We start from the raw sequence: 20,267 nt of genomic DNA on the forward strand, positions 1-20,267 counted from the left end.
TAGAATTTTTGTAAATTTATTAAATATTTATTTTTATAAACACTTTTCATAATTTAGAAAATAGATTTGTTCTTGCAAAATACAACAAATAAATTAAATAAATATGGTATTTGTTTTTTTTTTTTTTGTGGTTCTTGGATTGATGGAGAATGAGATTAATAAATGGTAAAGTGCTTCAACAAAATAATGATGGAATGAGTAACTAAACAGATGTAAAAAATACAACAACAAATGTAGATGAAGATCCTTAAACGAAAAGAATCTCAAAATTCGTGTGATGTGTGTGCTTTTTTTTCGAGTGAATGAAGATTGAAAAATAAATAACAATTAATTTAAAAAAAGAACAAAAAAACACTTAACTAGAAATGATTTACGGGCACTTTTTGTTCTGATATTCTTTTTCGAGTTTTTTGTGTTTTTTTTTTTGCTCAGTTTAAAGGATAGTAGTAAAGAGGCACTCTAGGATTGTAAGTAGCTGCTTATTTGGTTTTGATCGAATTGGAGCGTTTCACGGCAGAAGAAGAGGACGAACCGGCGGCGTCCGCAGCAGCAGCAGCTGCCGGAGCATTTGCTAATGATGAGGATTTGGCAAGAGTTGGTGCTTCATTCTTTTTGCTGTTGGTGTTGCTATTGCCAATTTTATAGACATCGTCTTTAAATATTATAACCAATACGGTTATATTGTCCACAGATCCACGCTTATACGATTCCATGGCCAATGATTTGGCTCCATAATCGGATTCTTTTAGATGTTCCTGTACAAATGTGCAGGCTTCCTCATTGCTAAATGTATCCCAAAGCCCATCGGAGGCAAGTATAAGAAAATGGGGTCTACAAAAAACAAAAACAAATCTATTTAGTTATGTTTTTAAGAGCGGATTCGCCTGCTATTGAACTCACTTGTGATCATTTAGCTCAAATGTCAATATATCCGGTGTGGCTATGACTAGATTCTGTAAAATTTCAAATTAAAAAACACATTTACTTTAACTTTTTGGTTGTTTCTTTTTAGGACTTACCTTATCTTTTAACGGATAATCACCCAAGGCACGTGATGTGGCCAATACACCAGCCACACGCCAAACTCCACGAAAGGCTATAAAGCCGCCTGCATCATGAATTCGTTTACGTTCACGCACCTGTTGCGGCTTATGATCAAAAGACAATGGTATTGCTATGCCACGTGAATCATACATTACGCCACGAGAATCACCCACATTGGCCACAATTAGCTTAGAGCCTTGTACAATGGCTATGAGAGCGGTTGTCCCGGCTATATTTGTCTAAAAGATAATAAAAATTTAATTATTAATGTTGAACACTATATTTTTTGCTTAGCGCCTTGTGGCCATTGTGAGGTAAACTTTAAGAACTTGATCGACTGTTTATAAAAGGCAAGCAGACCAAATAGAATAGACCTTAAAAAAGCACTTAACACAAATCAGATGGCACATAAATAACCAAGAAATTATTAGTAAAAGATACATTTAATACCCAAGACTGTAATGGACACCCAAATGATTGGCAAAGTAAACTGTGTGCCGTTCGTCTTTTATTTCAGCTACTTTTTCCAGAATTAGTTAAGGGTCTACTCAGTGAAAGTTAGCAAGATGTTGGAGTAGATGGAAGATTACTGTATTTAAAGTAACTCGAGATCTATTTTACTGAGAAAATCATATCAGAGGCACTGCAAAAAGGTGGTCTGTATAACATAACCGCCAAGTTCTAGTATCAAAAAGGATTGCTGAAAAGTTTTTAAAGATGGAATGGCCAAGTCATAATTGTAATGCTAAAACGAATTCTCAAATTACAATTAAATGCTGTAAAAATCGATTGGCATAGCTGAAATCAGAGTCAAATCTATTTCAGGTAATACAATTATTATTAGTAAATTTTCAGAATTGATCAATGAGAAGCTTTTTATGATTTCTCACCCTAAACTTAAACTCGTTTTTGCATTGTTAACTGTGTTCCAATTGGTCCATTTAAAAAAAAAAACATGTCTATAAGAAACAGAATTCTAAAATCGTGTCTAATTTGTCAGTTTGTCGAGTAAAGGGATATACTTTGAAATAATGTTTAATATTTAAAGCCTTTTGCCCAAAACATTCCATAAACAATGACCCAAAAAGAGTAGTTGGAAGTTATCTTTAGGCGTAGTAACTAACCCAATGCATGGACATAGAACATCTTGATTACTTTCAAAGGGGGGTCCTTAACTTTTAATAACTTACCGCCCTTTTGGCCTGTTCCACTAGTTTATAGTCAGCTGACAAAATCTCATCCGTAATTAGTTTGCCAAAATTGATACGTCCATTTTCAATGTAACATTTCGCTTCTAAATTTGGCGGTGCATTATCTCCACCATTTTGTCCATTAATATTATTATTTTGATTGAAAAATGAATCCTTGGCAGCATTATTGCTACCGCTGGCACGCATTGCTGTATTCAATTGGGCCGTATAAATATCAGCTATAGATGCTTCTGTTGTCTTAGCAGCATTCGGTTTCAGGGCACTACAATCGGCCGTAGTGCTATGTGCTTTGCGTAAACTATCTCTACGTGAGACGAGGGGCTCCGTATTTTCTTTATTGTTGTTATCCTTGCGACTCTGTTTGCGTGCCAAGTAGGGACTCTTTTCATAATTATTGAAACCGGCACCAGTATCACCAGATTTCAATAGTTTTGATGACTCAATAATTTTGTTATATATATTCTTAACCAAAATATCTTTGGCAAAATCGGCTGCAAATTCACCGCCATGACCATCGAAAACAGCAAAAAAAGATATGCCCGTCGAATTGTTAATATTTTCCTCGATAATGTATCTGAAAGAAAACACAAAACAATATAAATTTTGTTTATTTACTTTCGATTTACTTACCTATCTTCCATACGAGGTCGTCGTCCTAGCACCGCGAATGCTGAACTCTGCTGATGGACTTCCTCCCAGCTCTGATGATCACCAGCACTGGCTGACATCTCCATCATTCTGGTGGCCTTCTTGTGACCCAAAGTGGCTTGAATTCGGCCCAATATGCTGCGGCTCCATACATCGACCGCTTGCAAATATATCAACAAGACGAACAGTATAAGGCCGCAAAATATAACCTCTGGCCTCAATACATAGAGTCGACATAATTTCCATATATAGGCCAGTGGGGAATTAATGGACGAGAAGCCCACAGCAAACTTTGATAGGATTTTCATATGTGAAACGTATGTTTGATAGAAAACTTTGTCTTCCAGTTCATCATCCATGGATAAGGGTTTAATTTTTTGTTTCTTTTTTTTTAGTTTGCCTCGACAAGTGTCTTTTTTTCTGTACTTTTCACTTGTATATTTTGGATTTTCGATATATATTTATAAAAATATATATTTTTATATTTCTTTTTTATTCGATTTGCATGCGATATGTATGTTATATATATGAGAGTGTGGAGTCAACTTATGGATTGGTCAAAAAATTTTCTGTTCGCGAAGAAACAAAAATTATTATAAGAAATTTGATAATGAACAGTTTTTTGTGGTTAAAGAGTTTGTTTAAATACTTGTATTACGCTGTTGCGAGGTTTATGGTATCAATTTGAAATTTGAAATTTAAGTTGATTACTAACAAATTTTGCTCAAAAATGCTTGGCAAGCTTTATCCAAAACGATGTTTATTTTTCCTATATGAATCATGACAATCATTGCCCAGATTTGGCCAGATAAAACTCAAAGATTATCTTTTGCAAAATCATCAAAATGGAATGTCTTTGTTATAAACTTTTATTTAAATATCAATGATTTAAGATTGTTTTGATTCAAAAAGAAATTTTTTTATTTCACACGAAGAAATTCAATAAATATTAATAAGAAATTTAAGGAAATTTGATTTTAACAATGCTGGTTTCAAACAAAAATTGGATTTTCAGGCCGGTTATTGTTTTTAAGGCGTTTCAAATCATTTCTAATGATTATACCCATTTCCTAATTAAGCTTCATCAAATTGAGTTTTATTGAAAACAACTCGCTGATATTTTGCATTTATGTAAAGAAATTTTGAAAATTTTTTGAGAATTTAATGGGATTGCTTTGCTGTATTTTGTGTTTGACTTTTATTAATAACGTTTTTTAAAAAAAAGTTGTAATTTTAAGGGTTCGATGCGTTTTTTTTACTATACACTATTTAGTAAATGTTTTTGTAAACCTATTTATTCAAAAAGAATTGAAAAATGAAATATAAGGGAATAGGTCTTTAACCGGAAATTTTATTTTTAAGTTCTAACTAATTTTTTATAAAATGAAGCCCTAAAAATGAACAATTTTAAAGTTTCTTGTTGGTCTATTTCCCTATTTTTGATCGACAACACTCTAAAAATATTGTTTTTATTTATAGATTTTTTGCTACACCTAAAATAAATATTTAGAAATATGTATAAAAAAACAAAAACGAAAGTATTTTTTAACAACTAATTTGATGTTAATAAAACAATTCAAAAGCCATAACGCACGTGACTTTTTGATTAGAAATTTCAATTCGCACAAACGTACACAGATATAAACATACATATATGTATATATATATGCAGATATATATCTAGTCACTACAATATCTGAAAATAGCTCGAATTTTTAAATCAAAGAGATTTTCTTTTATGATGGATGGGGAGGCCTATATAAAATACATTATATGTATTTTATGGACATTTCTGAATTGACTTTTATGTTTGAACAGCGCGAAATGGAATTGTGCATTCAACCCAAATTCCGAAATATTTTAAAATTGCAATCAGATTCAGAGAACCAGAACAATTATATGGAACACTTGACGCTGCACGTCACTTTCATTTGCTGCGGGCAGAGGCAGCGGCGTCGTTGGCGGTGGCCTCTGTGTTCAATTTAATTATTTTGCGTTGTCCCTTTTTATTGGTGTTGTTATTGTTGCTGCTTTACGCCTTTCTTTAGCATTTTATTTAATATATTTTCAGATATTCTTATTTTAGCTCTATTCTTTCTTGCATAAAATCAGAACAACATCCGCACTTGCGTGTATGTGTGCGGTCTATATACATATGTATATAAATATATGTATATTTATGTACGTCTTTGTGTGTGTTTGAGCACATCGCACATCTGTCATATGTTTATATGTATTTTTTGCATGTCGCAATAAATACGTCCCCACGCAACGCACCACACCGCACTGCACCGTAAACAAAAAACCGTACGAAATTAATATAAGGTTAATATACGTTTTAAGTCTGTCGCCTTTCGTTTATGATCTGAAATAATTTTAAAAAAATATACTTTCAGCTAGAGCTGCAAATCCATCGATTGAGTGCGATAAATCGATATTTCTTATCGCTCATATCGAGCGGAACCACCATCGCGGTGGACTCCCATCTCTAGACAAAAATTTTTCCCTACCCGGTATTTTGATGCTGCTTGGTAGAGCTGGGAATCCATCGATACTTGCTCCACTCGATATTTTTCCCATCGATGGAAAAAACTATCGATACTATCGATGGTTGCTCGAGTTCGACTCCTTTACCTGATGTTGTTACTATTTTTCACGATTTTTACTCTTTTGTTCGAAGTTGGCTTCCATCGAGTTGCGACCTCCCTTGCAACATGTTCAACAGAGCAACTGGCTAAAAGAAATTCGATATATCGACATCGAAAAATTCCCATCGACTTATCGCACTCCATCGGTTCCATCGATAATATCGATGGTGCCATCGATGGTTTTCCCAGCTCTACTGCTTGGAAGAAAATGAAATTAATGGATGTTACTTTAAATTTGTATTTACTTAGAGTATTGAGCGTCTTTAACTGAATTTGTATAGTACTATTAAACCTATAACTAGTCGCTAGTCTGCATATGTATCATAGTTTTGAATTGAAACGTTTAAAAAACATTAAAGTTATGATTATGAACTTAAAAACTGATGTTCGAAATTTGCATACAAATTAATCTATTTTAGGTCATAAAACATTAAATCCGTTTTGAAAATGTCTTTTTTTTTTACTCTACACAATTTGCGCCCATTTAACACACAATTTAACTTTAAAAAAACCGTTATTAGAAAAATTATGTCTACTGTTTACATTCCTATTTTTAAAAAATTCGAAACCTCAACATAACTTTACGAATATAGTTTTATTTTATTTTTTTAAGTACATGAAATTTTTTTGAAAACGAATGTTTCAATGTTTTTATGTAAGGGCAATGGAAAATCAGTTTACGAAATATATTTTGGCTTATAATATGTAGCAATATCAACATATGTATGAACATATTACCTTGACCTTATTTATTTGATGTGGACTTCTGGTATTCAACAATTTGTTTTAAATTTTCTAAATACTTACCAGCGGAGCCCTTTGGATTACGTTTATTATAACTTTTCTCCGTATTATTATACATTTGTATAATTTGTTGACACTTAGTTTTACACTTATAATGTTTTGTGTATATATTATATTATAAAAACGGGAAAACAAACAAATTTAATAAAAACAAAATTTGTTGTTGCTGCCTCTGCTGCTGCTACATGCGATGTGTGCAGAAGAATGAGAACAAAAAGGAAATGACAAAACCGCCAAAGCATTATTTATAATATGTATGTATAAAATGAACTATATTATATAAAATGCATAAATCCCCACATCCATACATATGTACATTTGTAGATAGAAAAGGGTTCCCTCTCACCATAGTTTTTTTTCTCACTTTCTCTCTCTTTTGTTCCCATTTAGACTCATCAAAAGTTTAAACATTTAAGTATTTTATTTAATTACATTTATTGTATTGTAGTTTTTGTTGTAGGTATAGTAGTGAGTGTGTATAGGATAAAAAAGTGTTCTTAAAAAATGGCATGATTTTTGTTAAAGTTTTTTTTTTTTTAAATTAACATTGCAGTGTTTGTTGTCTTAGAGTAGAAAAAAACGTAACTTAACATGATTTTAAATAATAACTTTTTGCTTTGCCTGATGGTTTTTTTTTTTGTTTCTTTTGCTGTTGTTGTGTATTATTGCAATTTCTATATGCTTTTTATTCCATTTTGTTCATGAATATGGCAATTTTGAATCGAGGCACTCTGGAAAGAAACAAAAAGAAAGTATTAAAGTCACAGGTAAGACATATTATGTTCGGCGATTCACACAAAGAGGAGCCGAGCAAGTGCCGAAGTGATCTATGCGAGATCTATCATCAGACACTTATTGGTCCACCATAGCTGTACGATATCTTTACTCACTTATTCGTTTACAGTGTGCACACTTTATAGCGTTCGGCATCTTCTTGAATGCGGCGCAGATACTGTGTCACTTCATCCGTAAGCGGCTGAATGTTCTCCTGCAGTTTGGCCAATTTGAGATTCCTCTCCTCATAGTTATCCTGCAGTTGATTCAGCTCCTTCCACTTTTCATTGGTATCGACGGTCAATTTGGAGGCACGTTGCAACAGCAACTTGGCCCGTTCACGTGCCTTCTCGGAGCGTATGGCCCGATCGGTTAGTGTCTGATTGGTGGCACTTGTCGATGATTGAAGATTATTTGCTTCGCCGTGGGCTCGTTGTGCCTCGGCTTTGACACGATTTGCCTCTTTGGTTATCTCCTTGGCATCCAGCTCGTTCTTAAGTATATTCTTTTGCAAACGTTGCACTTTTTTGGCCAGATCATCGACCTGTTTGGCTGTGACGTTGGCTGGCGATTCCGCAGCTGTGGTCTCTTCGTCAATTTTCTCCAGATCCTTGGCAGCCAATTCAATGTTACTATTGGCCTGTTGAATGGCCTCCTGGGCCTTGGACTGCGAATCATCGGCAGCGGATAGATTCTCGACCACAGAGTTTGCTGTCTCTAGAATTTTATTCGCTGTCTCCTTGGTCTGATTGGCAATGGTCTGGAGTTGGTTGACACGATCAAGATCGGGGCGGGTTCTATAGATGATGGACTCAACATTCTTGAGAGAGGCAACAGCATCGTTGATTTTAACGCCCAGCGATTCGATTTCCTTAGGATCGAGTGTTAGGTCAAGGGCCAAAGTGTCCTGGGCCAATTGTTTGCTCTCCGCTGGTGAGGCTGTTGTATTCTCCTGGAAATCTCTTACAGCATTAATTAGTTTGGCGGCCGTCTTGATATTGGCATCAGTTTGATTCAAATAACGTTCAGCAAGTTCGAAACCTTGTTTGGCCTTCTCATAAGCTTGGGAGGCATTCAATTTGGCCTGAGTGAGGGCTCGTATGGTCTGATCGGCTTGATCCTTCTTCTTGACAATGGCCTCCTCGGTATCCTTAGCCACTTTCAGAGCCTCCTCGGAGTGGGCACGTGCTCCATGCTCACAGGAGAGGAAACCACCGCATTTGCCGCATCCGGCGCCGCCGCAAAGGTTGTCACATGGATCGCCTGGTTTGCCACATACCTGATTGTTGAGCTCTGGAATTTGTGAGGTCAGAGAGCTCAGTTCATTTCTATACTCGGCTATTGTTTGATCATTTGCTGCTATGGCATCGCTTTCACCCTTAATCTTGTTCGACAGAGTCTCCACACGCTTGCAATTGCGATCGGTGTTGGAGGCCAACTCCCTTGCCTCGTCCTTGAGAGCTGAAAGATTATTGACACGCTCGTATGCATGTCGGGTGAGATTTAGGGCTCCCTCAATGTTGGACTCCTGCAGCTCAATGCCATTCTCCTTGAGTTCCTTGGAGAGCTCTTGTACTTGACGTGAATGATTCTGAAGACCTTCCAGCTCCACGGCGGACAAACTCAATGAATTGTATATTTCATCAAGATCATTCTCCGTTTCACTAAGACGCTGATGTGATGCAATCAATTGTTGTTTCAGTGCATTGGCCTCGCCATCCAAACGATCGATATCCACCAGACTGACGGTGGTATTTTGCAATAGGGTCTTAATGTGCTGCAACTTCTTATCCAGTTCACTGAACTCTGCGGTGTAGGCACCAGTGGCTCCCACCTGTTTGATCTCTCGAGCACGCTGAATGGTCGCTTGGGTGGCGTCTTCCAGAGCATTCAGTATCAAATCCCAATTGTTGAAACATTCGCCACAAGGAGCACAGTGTGGGAATTGACCCAAATAGCCGCGGGCACACTCATTGCACTTGTAACCGCCGATACCTTCATGGCACTGGCATTTTCCTGTTTCACGATCGCACTGATAGTCGGCTGAGCCAAACGGATCGCATTCACAGGGTTGACACTTCTCGTTGGGATTGCCCCAATAGTGGGCCTGACACTGGTTACACGCCCGTCCGCCAAATCCTTGCTTGCATTCACATTGGCCCGTGTAGGGATTACATTGCTCCTGGACTGCACCAATGGGATCACAGTTGCACAGTTCGCAACCCTCACCCGAGGCAATCTTCCAATGATTCACTTCGCACTGATCACATCTCAAGCCCTGGACATTAGGTAGGCATGGACATTGCCCTGTGTGACGATCACAATGAGCCAGAGTATTATTGGTGCCCAGGAAATCGCATTCACATTGCTGGCAATTCTGCTGCAAGGCATCACCAAAGAACCCATCCCGGCACAGTTCGCAATGATCGCCAGTTGTCTGGTATAAACATTTCAAACAAGCTCCCGTCTGTCGGTCACAATTGCCCGTATCATAGGGATCGATATTATTGCTGCACTCACACTTGGAACAAGTGCCTCCATTCTCAGGTTGGCCGTAGAAATTATCGGCACAGATCTCACAGCGTGAACCTGCGTAGCCCTCCTGACAATGGCAGAGCATGTTATTGTCGCGCGTATCCAGGGAACAGCCATCAGCATGGGCCAAACCACTTGCAACGGTGTCAGGGCAACGGCAGGGACGACAACCAATCACACTACCCAGCAAGGGATCACCGTAATAGCCATCTAGACACGTGTCGCAAGCATATCCCGCCGTTGAATCCTGGCATTGAATACATTGACCCGTCACCGGATCACACTGGGCCGCATGACCATTACACTCGCAGACCTGACAATTGGGGAAGTTCCAATATCCAGGCTGGCATTGGTTACATTCCCGGCCATAAGTGTTCGGATGACAGGCACACTGACCAGTCAGTAGATCACAATTGTTGTCCTTGGAGCCAATGGAATTACAATCGCAAGCCTTGCAACCCTCAGGACCGAAGCCATATGTGCCCGGGGCACACTGATCGCACTGCCGACCCACGACATGGGGCTTACATTGACAGATGCCGCCATTGGACTCACAATTTTTGCTCAACGATCCGGTGGGATTACAGCTGCACATGCGGGCGCCATCGTAGATATATTTGCTCACCGAATTCTCGAGACTCTTGCACTTGGGACTTGCAAATCCGGCATAACGCATATCATACAGCGATTGATTGCAATTGTTGTTGATATAGTCACGTAGACGCAGATCGGCAATGGGTGAGCCACTGAATATTGGGGTTACCTCTATACGGGGTATCAAAGTCAATGAATCGACCAAAATTGTGGCCGCCGGATTATCCTCATTGTGTACACGACGCTCGAAGAAGATTTTAAACTTATAGATCTTGCCAGTCTCCAGGCAAACATCGTGTAGGGCCACCACCTGACGATCACGATCGGGTAGACTGAATGGTATTTTCGTTTCGGTTCCATAAGCTGCCACCAGGCCAGCACATTCGCCCTCCGGATCAATTTCATCGGGACGTACAAGGGTTATGTATGCATCCTCCCAATCACCCCGTGCTGTTGGCTGATAACGTACCACAACATCGTAGGGCATACTTCTGGGTATATCATCGACAACGATTGTCAATTCGGTGTTCTCTGGCAGACGTTTCATGCCCGTGCCCGTGAACTCTGGCGGACGTGTGTCATCCGGACTGGGAGCTTGAGGTACACTGCTGCAATTGCCATTGTTGCCATATGTGATGCAAATATCAGAGACCTCTGCCTCATGAACAACAACCAGATCAGGTATGAAATAGTTCTGCAGTGGCAACGAACAATTCAGACCCGTCATATGTGGACGGCAACGACATTGTCCAGTGATGACATCACAATAGTTATCATACGAACCGCCAGCATCACAATTACACATGGTGCAACCATCTTCCGATTCGGACAATCCATAGGTTTCCGGTTGACATTGATTACAATCCTTGCCGGTGACCAAACGTTTGCATGTGCATTCTCCATTATACATATTGCAGCCAGAGTTATCAATAGTTCCCAGTATATTGCAGGTGCAGGATTCACAACCCTCGGGATTATCGGTCTGGAGATTCCAAAAGCCATCTTTGCAGACATCACAGCGACGTCCCTTTACATTGGGCTTACAGTGACAGGCACCAGCAATGGCTCCATTCTCGGGATCGTTCACCGAATCACAGATGCCATCATCCAGGGCTCCATTGGGATCACAATCGCATGGCTTGCATACGTACGGGGAGCGAAGATCTTCCACTGGATCGCGATAGAAGAAGGGCATGCATTCCTCGCAATGCTGACCCTGGGTATTATGCATACAATTGTCGCAAACTCCGCCCGACACATGTCCCGATGCGGTGAACACAGCCTCATCAAAGTGACAACTAACCGCATGATCGTTACACTCGCATTTCTTGCAAGCATTTGTCTGTTTACCAAACGCCGGCTTCCAGGGCAGATCATTGAAGAAATCCTCACAGGACTCACAGTTCAGACCCTTTGTGTTGTGTGTGCACTCGCAACGTCCATGCACCATATCGAAATCATTGGTGATCGCATCATCCAGGGGCAAACATTGTGAGGCATGACCATAACAGGAACAGGAACCACGTACAACCATATTGGAGATGCCATAGTAGTATTTCTCCTCATTCTCGAGACGATTGTCTAGCAGATTGTCACCCAATTTATGCAGTTTAGTCATCTGAATTCTCAAATTTGTCATTTTCAATTGATTTTGTACATGATCAGCATAGGGATTCGTCACATTGATATTGGGCGGCAAAACACGGAATATCACTTCACCATTGCGCGATGGCTCCACGTTCGAATAGCGCGAGGTGCATACAACATCCGTGATATTGTGCAGTGCCGTCGGTACACCCGGAAACGAGTCCTCACAATCATAGGCAAAATAACGATACACATGCCATGTGGCTCCAAAATCAAATGATCTCTCTATATACATGGCAGCGGGTCGAAATGTTGTAAATGTGATGATCAAATGGGTAAAATGAAATTCAGCTTCCAAATCCAATTGAATGGTTGCATTCTCTTTACCATTCTCCGATTGCCACCAGGTTGGAATATTTGTTCCCGGCTTGGTTTTATATATAATCTGACCAATACGATGATTCTTATACGGATCTGTGCGTGTCTCTTCGCGGGTATCGCAAAGGAAGCATTTCTTATCCTGTAAATGTGACAAGATGCAGAATCTCTCCGGTGAATAGAGACCACAGGTGGAACTGGCTGTTAAACGATTCTCACGACCGATTAGTAAATTACCCGTAGCCGGATAACATGAGGATCGTTCACATGGATGTGTCTTGACATATTGACGGGGCGGATTACGCGGACGATCGTGTCGGCCGTGCTGGGGTGGTAATCTTTGTGCCTCCAATTGGCTACTCAGCACGGCGACGACGAGCACAAAGAAAATGGCGATAAGGCCACTGCGTTGAGGCCGCAGCAGCTCCAACATTGCTCCGGTTCTCTGGGATGTTGTTTGTTGTTGTTGGGGTCGTGTTCCACTAGGGACTTCCGGTTGTATTTTTTCACTGTGTAATCAGCGCAAATGTTTCGTTTTTGTTTTCTCTTTCTCTTGCTCTCGTTTGATTTCCTTTCCACGTGATGGGGTTGAAGTAGCTACTATAAATAGATTATAATCATTAGTTTTTGATTTTTATTTTTTGGCAATCAATAAAGTTTTCATTTAACTTACTCTTACTGGTTCCGTCTCCTTTCCTTTCTCTCTCTCTCGCTCTCTCTCTTGTTTAGTTTATCCTTTCATAGTTAGTGCCCTTTGCTATACACACACACACACACCACACAGAAACCTATAAAGAATTAATATTAAACATTTGGGTTATTAATGTCATCTCATCTTAGTCTTCTTGGAGACGTGTTGTTATCAGCATTTTGCTCTAATTTTGAATTTTTTAAACATTTCGGAATTTATTTTTGTCGTTACTTGTGGTTCCAGCATCCGTACCCAATGAATCTTACGCACCAACTAAAGTGTAGCCCAGATGAATGGATTTCAGTGGCTCTGGGGCCAAACTAAAGCGATAAATATTATGTATATATGTACGTACATATACATATGTGAGAGACTATGTGTATGTCTAGAGAGTTAAATCCGTTGTTGCCTGGTGCGTTTATCAGCTCAGATTCATATATTGTTTATATATATATGTTCTTATGCTCTTATTGGAGTCGTAAGTCTATAGTGTAACTTCAAGTCTTGTCTTGGATTATTCAACTAAACATTATTTCGTCTTCTATAATTGACATAAAAAATCAAATCATTGTGCTGAAAAAATTCGTCTTCATTTTTGAATACCAATGAAACAATTTTAATATATTTTTGATAGCTTTGGATTTAAAATTTCTTTATTTTTTTCTGGCAAAAGTCTCTCTTTGCTTTTTCTGGGTATTCCTTATCAGAAAGAGCGCAACGAAATGAAACTATGCTGCTAACACAGTGGGAGATAAGCACAAGTCAAGTCTTGCTACTAGGGTCTCAGATGTGGCACATAGATAGCTATGTAAAAAATAAAAAACTATATATTTCGTAATTTCAACTTGCCCCGATAAGAGTTCATTCACAGACTACTTTTATATTTGGTATACACTTAGACAAATCTTTGATTATTATCAATGTGATCTGTGAGAAAACAGAAAGGGTTAAATATTTTTGTAATATGTAGACAAATTTATGAAATTTTATAAGCAACTGCCAGAAATAAAAGTAGGGAAACACTTTGAAAAAGATTAGAACGTCATTAGAAGTCAACTTTAACAAACTACTTAAAGACTTCCTTGAGAATAAAGATCGTCTTTGTTAACAAAGGACATAACACATTTTCAAATGTTACCACTAAGATCAAACTTCGTATAAAGTTATAATTTCCTCATCAAATAAACGCAAAGCCGACTTCATATGCGATGAAATAGAGACAACTTTCGAGATCCTTCGTTTAGACATGCATTTTCTAGAACTTAGGGTATATGCAGAGACGGATTTAGGGGCATCCTCCACAAGGGAGGAGCCCTACGAAGTAGACGACAAGCAAAAGAAAAAGTTATAATATTACTATACACTTTATATACATATGTATATATTAGAAGAAAAAAAAATTCCTAAGAAAATATCTATATCAACACCCTCTCCTAAAAGGGGTTTTCCCCATCAGAACCAGAAGAGTTTTAGATATACATAAATTATGTTTATAATTTCATTCATAATTTTTCGATATTATTTTCACATACATTCCCTAAACTAAACATGGAATACCTCCTCGGTTAAGGTTTAACATTTTTAAAAAATAAAAAAAAAACATTTATGAGATAGTTCATCTCGAAAATTAATGGATTTGCAGATGTTTCTTTCAGAAGTGAATTATCCCTACTTAAGATACTTACTAAGGGCTTTCGGTGAGGTTAAGTCGACTTAATAAAGCATCTTTAGATCGTTATCAGATAAAGAAGATTGTAAAATACAGTTAAAGGACCGACTTAACTAACGTAAAATGTGCTTTTTATTTGATGTTAAATTTTCATTCTTTATGATTGTTAGACCTTGGAGATTTTTGGAGGAATCAAAAACAACGTTTTTTTGCAGATAATACCTTTAAAAATGTTTGCCAAAAAAATACTTTTATAATTGCTTTTTGTACTACCAAAATTAAACTAAGATTAGGACCACCCAACTAACTAAACCAACCTCAAAATAAACCTTAAAAAAGGGTGATTTTGGTATTTCATAATACATCTTAATTGAAAGCATTTATTTTCCAGATTTAATGTAAAAGTGTGATAGATCCTGAATTTTTGTATGTTTTTTGATCTTTTGATGTGATCATCTTTTTTTTTGACAAGTGTAAAGGGAGAACATTTGGCGGTTTTTTGTTCTTTAATTGCTGGCGACTCTTTTGTTAATTTCAGTGCACAGTGAAACAGGCAAATAAACAAATAAGCAAGAAACTAAACAAAAAGTAAATTTAACCAACACAAACAAGCACACACAAACACAAAGAAACGAACACATACATACATATGTATGTAGATACAAAAAAACTTCGTTCTCAATGTTTAGCCATAGAGTTCATAAAAAAAGAATTGCTCATACACTACAATTGGCTCGCGATGTGATGTTCATCATGATGTTAATGATCATAATGAAGAATTTTTATTTTGCCTTCTTCTGTTTATATTTTCAATTTCATCAAGGCACAGGCAAACACACACACACACTCTCACACACATGTGTGTGTGTGTAGCTCAGTCTGGAGCACACATGTTGTGGAAGTTTTAGCATCTAAAAATTCGTATGAGATCACTGTGCAATGTTCAACTAAATTTAGACTTGAACTATTTAAATCCTTGCTTATATCATCATCATCATCATCTCATATGGGATGCACATCTGCAACTGAAGGCAACAATGACAACAGCAAAAGAAATAACTGTGCAAAAAAAAAACCCGTCTCACAATTTTTAATTAGCAACCTCGTGGGTTGAGGCACTAAAATGCGCTTAGCTATGCAGTTTATTAGTGCACTCACTACAAACACACACACACACATACAGATACTCACACACACAGATACACACACACATACACCCTTGCATTTATTCCTTGCCTTGTCATACAAATGTGCAGCATGTGCTCGTCTCGTATGGCATCATGTTTCACTCATAATCTTAAGAAATATTTAGCCCCCAACCCCCCACGGGTTGGTAACCTTTAAGGCAATTGGGAACACCATATGATTTGAAAAAAAGGAATCAATTTATCTAAATTTTAAACTTCTAAGGAAATATGTATATGTATGTTATACATGTGAACTGTATAATCCGTTCAAATTTAAAGACTTTTAATGAAATCTAATAACTCTTTCGCCCTTTCGAACCTGAAACCTAAATTTTTGCTTAGGATGGATTAGAATTTCAGGAATTTGGGCGAGTTGTCTGCAGTTGTTTTGACACTACAAATCTATTCCACTCCTTAATAATGGCACCAAATCTGTAAACCCTTTAAATATATACCGATTAAATGATTTATGTGATATATCTAGCTTATAACCTATTATCAGATGGCAACAAATTTGTATTAGCTTCAGAGAGAATTTTGTAAAATTGGTCCAGGTGTGTTATAAATTGTTGTTTTTTAACTTTAATCCCTAAATTTACATATGTACATATTACAGTTTTTTCTGGAATCTTTTGGATATTTTGGATAACATAATGTAACAATTGTATAGCCGTGATTTACACAATTTGTTTTTAATCCAATCATGATTCGAACATATTGAACAAGGCATTAATATCAATTTTTATGACTAGGTTCTTCTGGATTATTACGAATTAATGTTTTTTCCACAATTTTCAGGTTCATAGAAAAGAATGTCAACAATACCTTGACTCTTTTATATTAGTAAATTGGTTAGATCAATTAATTAAATGCCAATCTCCCAGAAATGGTACTCTTAAGGCCCTATACCTTTACTTACACTTGTGTACCTATAATTTATAAGTAATTCTGTTCAAGTATCAAGTAATTTAACCCTTGATGAAAGTCCTGGATTATAAAATCGAAAGTTTTTTTTACGTTTTTATCCGGTTTATTTTAACAAGTAAGATATTTATAAAACTAAGATTAATATAAAATTTTTTTTTAATTTGCAGACCTGTTAATATGTAGAATAAAGCATTTAAACAGAAAACTCTATTTTATTACTTTTTTAATACCAATTTTGTATTAAGATACAAAATTTAGAAACATAGAACGATGAAACTCAGATTAGAATAGAGTATTTTTAGACGTATCTATAATGCAGACCCTTTATAAACAGAAAACCATATTTTTTGGGGTTTTCTTTATACTTTATTTGAGTTAGCATAAAAAATCTTGAAATATGATAAACATTTTTAAAATAATTCCAAATTCCTGGAAGCACATGCCACCTCAATTAGACGATTCTAGGCCAAAGATGTGTTGGTTGTTTCAAAACATTTTCAAAACTAAACATACCCTTGTTTTTGCCTTTTAGTCAGAGGGTATTAAAAAAGATAAAAACAAAAAAAAAACAGCGGATGCGGATGCCTGAGCAGAAGCAAAGTGAAGTACAAGTACTAAGAAGTAGTTATAAGCAGTAATAACAAAAACAACAACAACAATAACAACAAAAGCAGAGCAAAAGATAAATTTGTATTAAAACAAAACAAACTTCATATCGTTTTGCTGTTCATTGCTTCTCTGTTCATTTCCCCTCTCAATTTTGGAATTTAAGGCTAAAAATCCAATTTTGAAACACATTTTATTTACCAGATTGCTTGCAGTTCAGCGACTATTCCCTTTGTGAGTTATTCCAAAACAAAAAAAAACATTTTCTGTTATACATAAAAACAAGCAAACACTGCAGGTCTTCTTGGTCTTGGGTCTTGCTCGTGGTTGCAGCACGAAAACACTTTTCTACGTTTTTCCTTCTATTTTTTTCTTATATTTTTCTTTTTATAAACTTAAGAAAGGGAGTAGGAGTAGGCTCTCACATACACACACATGCCATAAACTCCACGCACACACACTCACTCACTCACACACATACGCGCGCAAAACAAGAAGATATTTTTCCCAAAAAGACAATCAGAAAATGTTGGAAAGAAAAATTCGTTTGAAAATTTCGTCTTCGGAGCCCGAACCCGTCGTCCGTTGGCTAAAGATCTACACTCAGTACTGCAGAGTGAACGAACAAATAAACTCTGAAGTTGAGCAGCCGTTTTTTATACCCTAAAATAAGTTATATTCGAATTAATGTCCATTAAATTATGGTCATGTCTAATGCCTTCAAATACTATCGGCGAAATTATTGAACTATAGTTATCAAAATACTTTTACATTAAATACTTAACATAATGTACGTAAGACTACTTAACATCGTAAAAACAAGTAGAGTATCGTATTTACCGGTGGTTGTCCCAATATGGAAATTGTAAGGGTATAGCAAATTCCAACAAAGCTAAAGCCACATGGACTCTCTGGATATACCCTGTATACAAATTGTACAAGGGTATGTTAAGTAATTTTAAATGGAAGGATATTAATATATATATAAATATTTTTTTTGTTTTTCTTTCTTTTTTGCTTTTTTATGAATTTTTATTAAGATCTGTCGTGAGACAATAATTAATATTTGTTGCAGTTTATGAGTGACATACAACATTTAATTCAGTTCAAGTTCAAAATTCGAGTATTTGTGATGGGACGTCAGTCCTGTGGAGGTAAGAATGGAAGATCCATCGGGTGTGGGTACTGTTGTCCAGCTTCTTCCTTTGGATGTTCAGGTCTCTATGCAGTACCGAGTTTCTGACGTATGGAAGGATATATAAATTTCAGTTTCATAAATTGGCGTAGCATCAACAATCGATTTAATCAAAACGAGAATTTATATAATATTGGGCCTAAAATTGAGTTTTTACACTCTCCTTGTAAAGAAAGGAGATTGTTATGTATTAACATAAACAATATTTTACAAGATATAACCAAGTCGACACACTAACTTCCTAGCTGGATTTTCTCTCGCCTACAATCTCTGCATCAAGTGAGAGAGCGAGCGATAGAAAAAAAGAGATTGTAAGTCTGTCTGCGAGAATAAGTTGATTACTCAGAGAGAGAGAGAGAAAGAGAGAGGGCCGCTGATGATCTTGTACCTGATGCAGTTGGTAGGCCTGATTTATATACTCTTGCTGAAAGGAACATTCATTTTGGTCAAAACCATGCAACAGAGGGAATTGGGGAATTCGTGCAATGTCTTGCTTCTAGCCATGTCCATCTGTTCACACAGGGTTTAAAATAATAAACAAATTTATTTTTTTAAAAGATATGCAACAATAAGAACAGGTTAACTCTATGTAATACATAAGGAAATAAATGCAATTAATTAAATACTTTGGAACAAATCAATTAGTTCAATAAAGAAGTAAATTATTATAACACAGTTGATAATTGTATAATAGATTTTCAATCAACTCTTCAAGAGTATATACATTTCGTCATAGCTTTTTTTATGTGCCCAAATCGTATGGTTTTATATTACATTCTTTTTTTTTAAACAAAAAAAATTCATTGGAATCTCGTAGCAATTGTCGCATGAGTACTTTGTAACTAAAAGTAAAATAAATAAATGAAGTAAATACAAAGTCTTTCGCCTTTAAATTGTTTCGACGAAGCAACAAGTTGAATTTTCACGTAGTTTTAACGTAACAACGTAAGCACTACATCCAGCATTAACATATTTAAGCATATTAAAAAATCATTAAACCAAGTGAAATTAGTTAATACTTTTTTGTAATTTTAAGTTAATTTTTTAAAAGAGAATTTTTTTTTTTTAGTTTATCCTGATAGCGATGTTTACCTATCTTCGGCAAACAACAAGTTTACGTCAAGCAACAAGACGACAGCAACGAGTTTGAATACGAACGAGTAGAAGGTAAATATAACCGTTTACTTCTGATCAGCCCTAGCAATTTTATCCAAAAAAAGGCTAGATTTAAAAAGCAAATGTAATGGTAATTAAAAAAAATAAAGAATAAAAGTTAAAAAATAAGTAATTACAGATTTAAACGTATTTCAAAAGCTTCTCCTTATACATGGAATTATTTGTCGCTTAGAACGTAATAAATATCTATAAACACCGCAGCTTGATTTGTATTAAACTAGCTTGAAACTAGCCAGAATGCCATTTTTATTCCCTCTCTCTCACATTATCTCGCTGTTACTCACACGCACACTTGCTCAAATCAAAGAGAGTCTCCCACTCTCTCTGCACCCACCAGGCCCGGACTGGGGGGGTGGGCCCTTTTGATGAAATTTCATGTATTGAAAGATCATTTTCTTGCATTGAAAGATCATTTTCCAAGCTAAAATATGTCAAAAACAGATTGAGAAGCTGTTTGACGCAAAAGCATTTAGAAACTTTCTTGCTTATGGCAGTTGAAAAAAAAAACTTGAATCAAATTGAAGATGAACGAATTATTAACGCCTTATCCTTACGGAGCAATTAACTTGAAAAGCTTTTGACTGTTTGATGAG

General features: G+C 36.6%; 2 protein-coding genes across 3 annotated transcripts; both read right to left on the minus strand.

Annotated features, from left to right (window-relative positions):
• Nucleotides 1-269: 269 nt before the first annotated feature.
• On the minus strand, nucleotides 270-3,331 carry LOC6642770 (protein phosphatase 1L). Its single transcript, XM_002065122.4, has 5 exons — nucleotides 2,886-3,331; nucleotides 2,235-2,829; nucleotides 1,020-1,283; nucleotides 901-953; nucleotides 270-831 (listed from the first exon to the last, which is right to left on the minus strand). The coding sequence occupies exons 1-5, from the start codon at nucleotides 3,260-3,262 to the stop codon at nucleotides 480-482; spliced, it is 1,641 nt and encodes a 546-aa protein (XP_002065158.1). The 5' UTR covers nucleotides 3,263-3,331; the 3' UTR covers nucleotides 270-479.
• Nucleotides 3,332-6,757: 3,426 nt separating this feature from the next.
• On the minus strand, nucleotides 6,758-17,898 carry LOC6642771 (laminin subunit beta-1). Of its 2 annotated transcripts, none has more exons than XM_002065123.4 (4): nucleotides 17,505-17,898; nucleotides 12,897-13,011; nucleotides 7,246-12,820; nucleotides 6,758-7,086 (listed from the first exon to the last, which is right to left on the minus strand). In XM_002065123.4, the coding sequence occupies exon 3, from the start codon at nucleotides 12,654-12,656 to the stop codon at nucleotides 7,254-7,256; it is 5,403 nt and encodes a 1,800-aa protein (XP_002065159.1). In that variant the 5' UTR covers nucleotides 12,657-12,820; nucleotides 12,897-13,011; nucleotides 17,505-17,898; the 3' UTR covers nucleotides 6,758-7,086; nucleotides 7,246-7,253. The 2 variants fall into 2 exon arrangements, with proteins under 2 accessions (XP_002065159.1, XP_023031808.1); XM_023176040.2 differs by having other exon boundaries at nucleotides 7,246-12,823.
• Between the last annotated feature and the right edge of the window lie 2,369 nt (nucleotides 17,899-20,267).

This window comes from Drosophila willistoni, assembly GCF_018902025.1.
Source record: "Drosophila willistoni isolate 14030-0811.24 chromosome 2R unlocalized genomic scaffold, UCI_dwil_1.1 Seg167, whole genome shotgun sequence".
NCBI lineage: Eukaryota > Metazoa > Arthropoda > Insecta > Diptera > Drosophilidae > Drosophila > Drosophila willistoni.

Excerpts from the sequence above, each read along its gene's own strand:
- LOC6642771 (XM_002065123.4), bottom strand. The coding sequence starts at position 12,656 with ATGTTGGAGCTGCTGCGGCCTCAACGCAGTGGCCTTATCGCCATTTTC.
- LOC6642770 (XM_002065122.4), bottom strand. The coding sequence starts at position 3,262 with ATGGATGATGAACTGGAAGACAAAGTTTTCTATCAAACATACGTTTCA. Across the intron at positions 1,284-2,234 it reads TGGAACAGGCCAAAAGGGCG|ACAAATATAGCCGGGACAAC; the intron begins GTAAGTTATTAA and ends ATTATCTTTTAG. Across the intron at positions 954-1,019 it reads ATTATCCGTTAAAAGATAAG|AATCTAGTCATAGCCACACC; the intron begins GTAAGTCCTAAA and ends GAAATTTTACAG.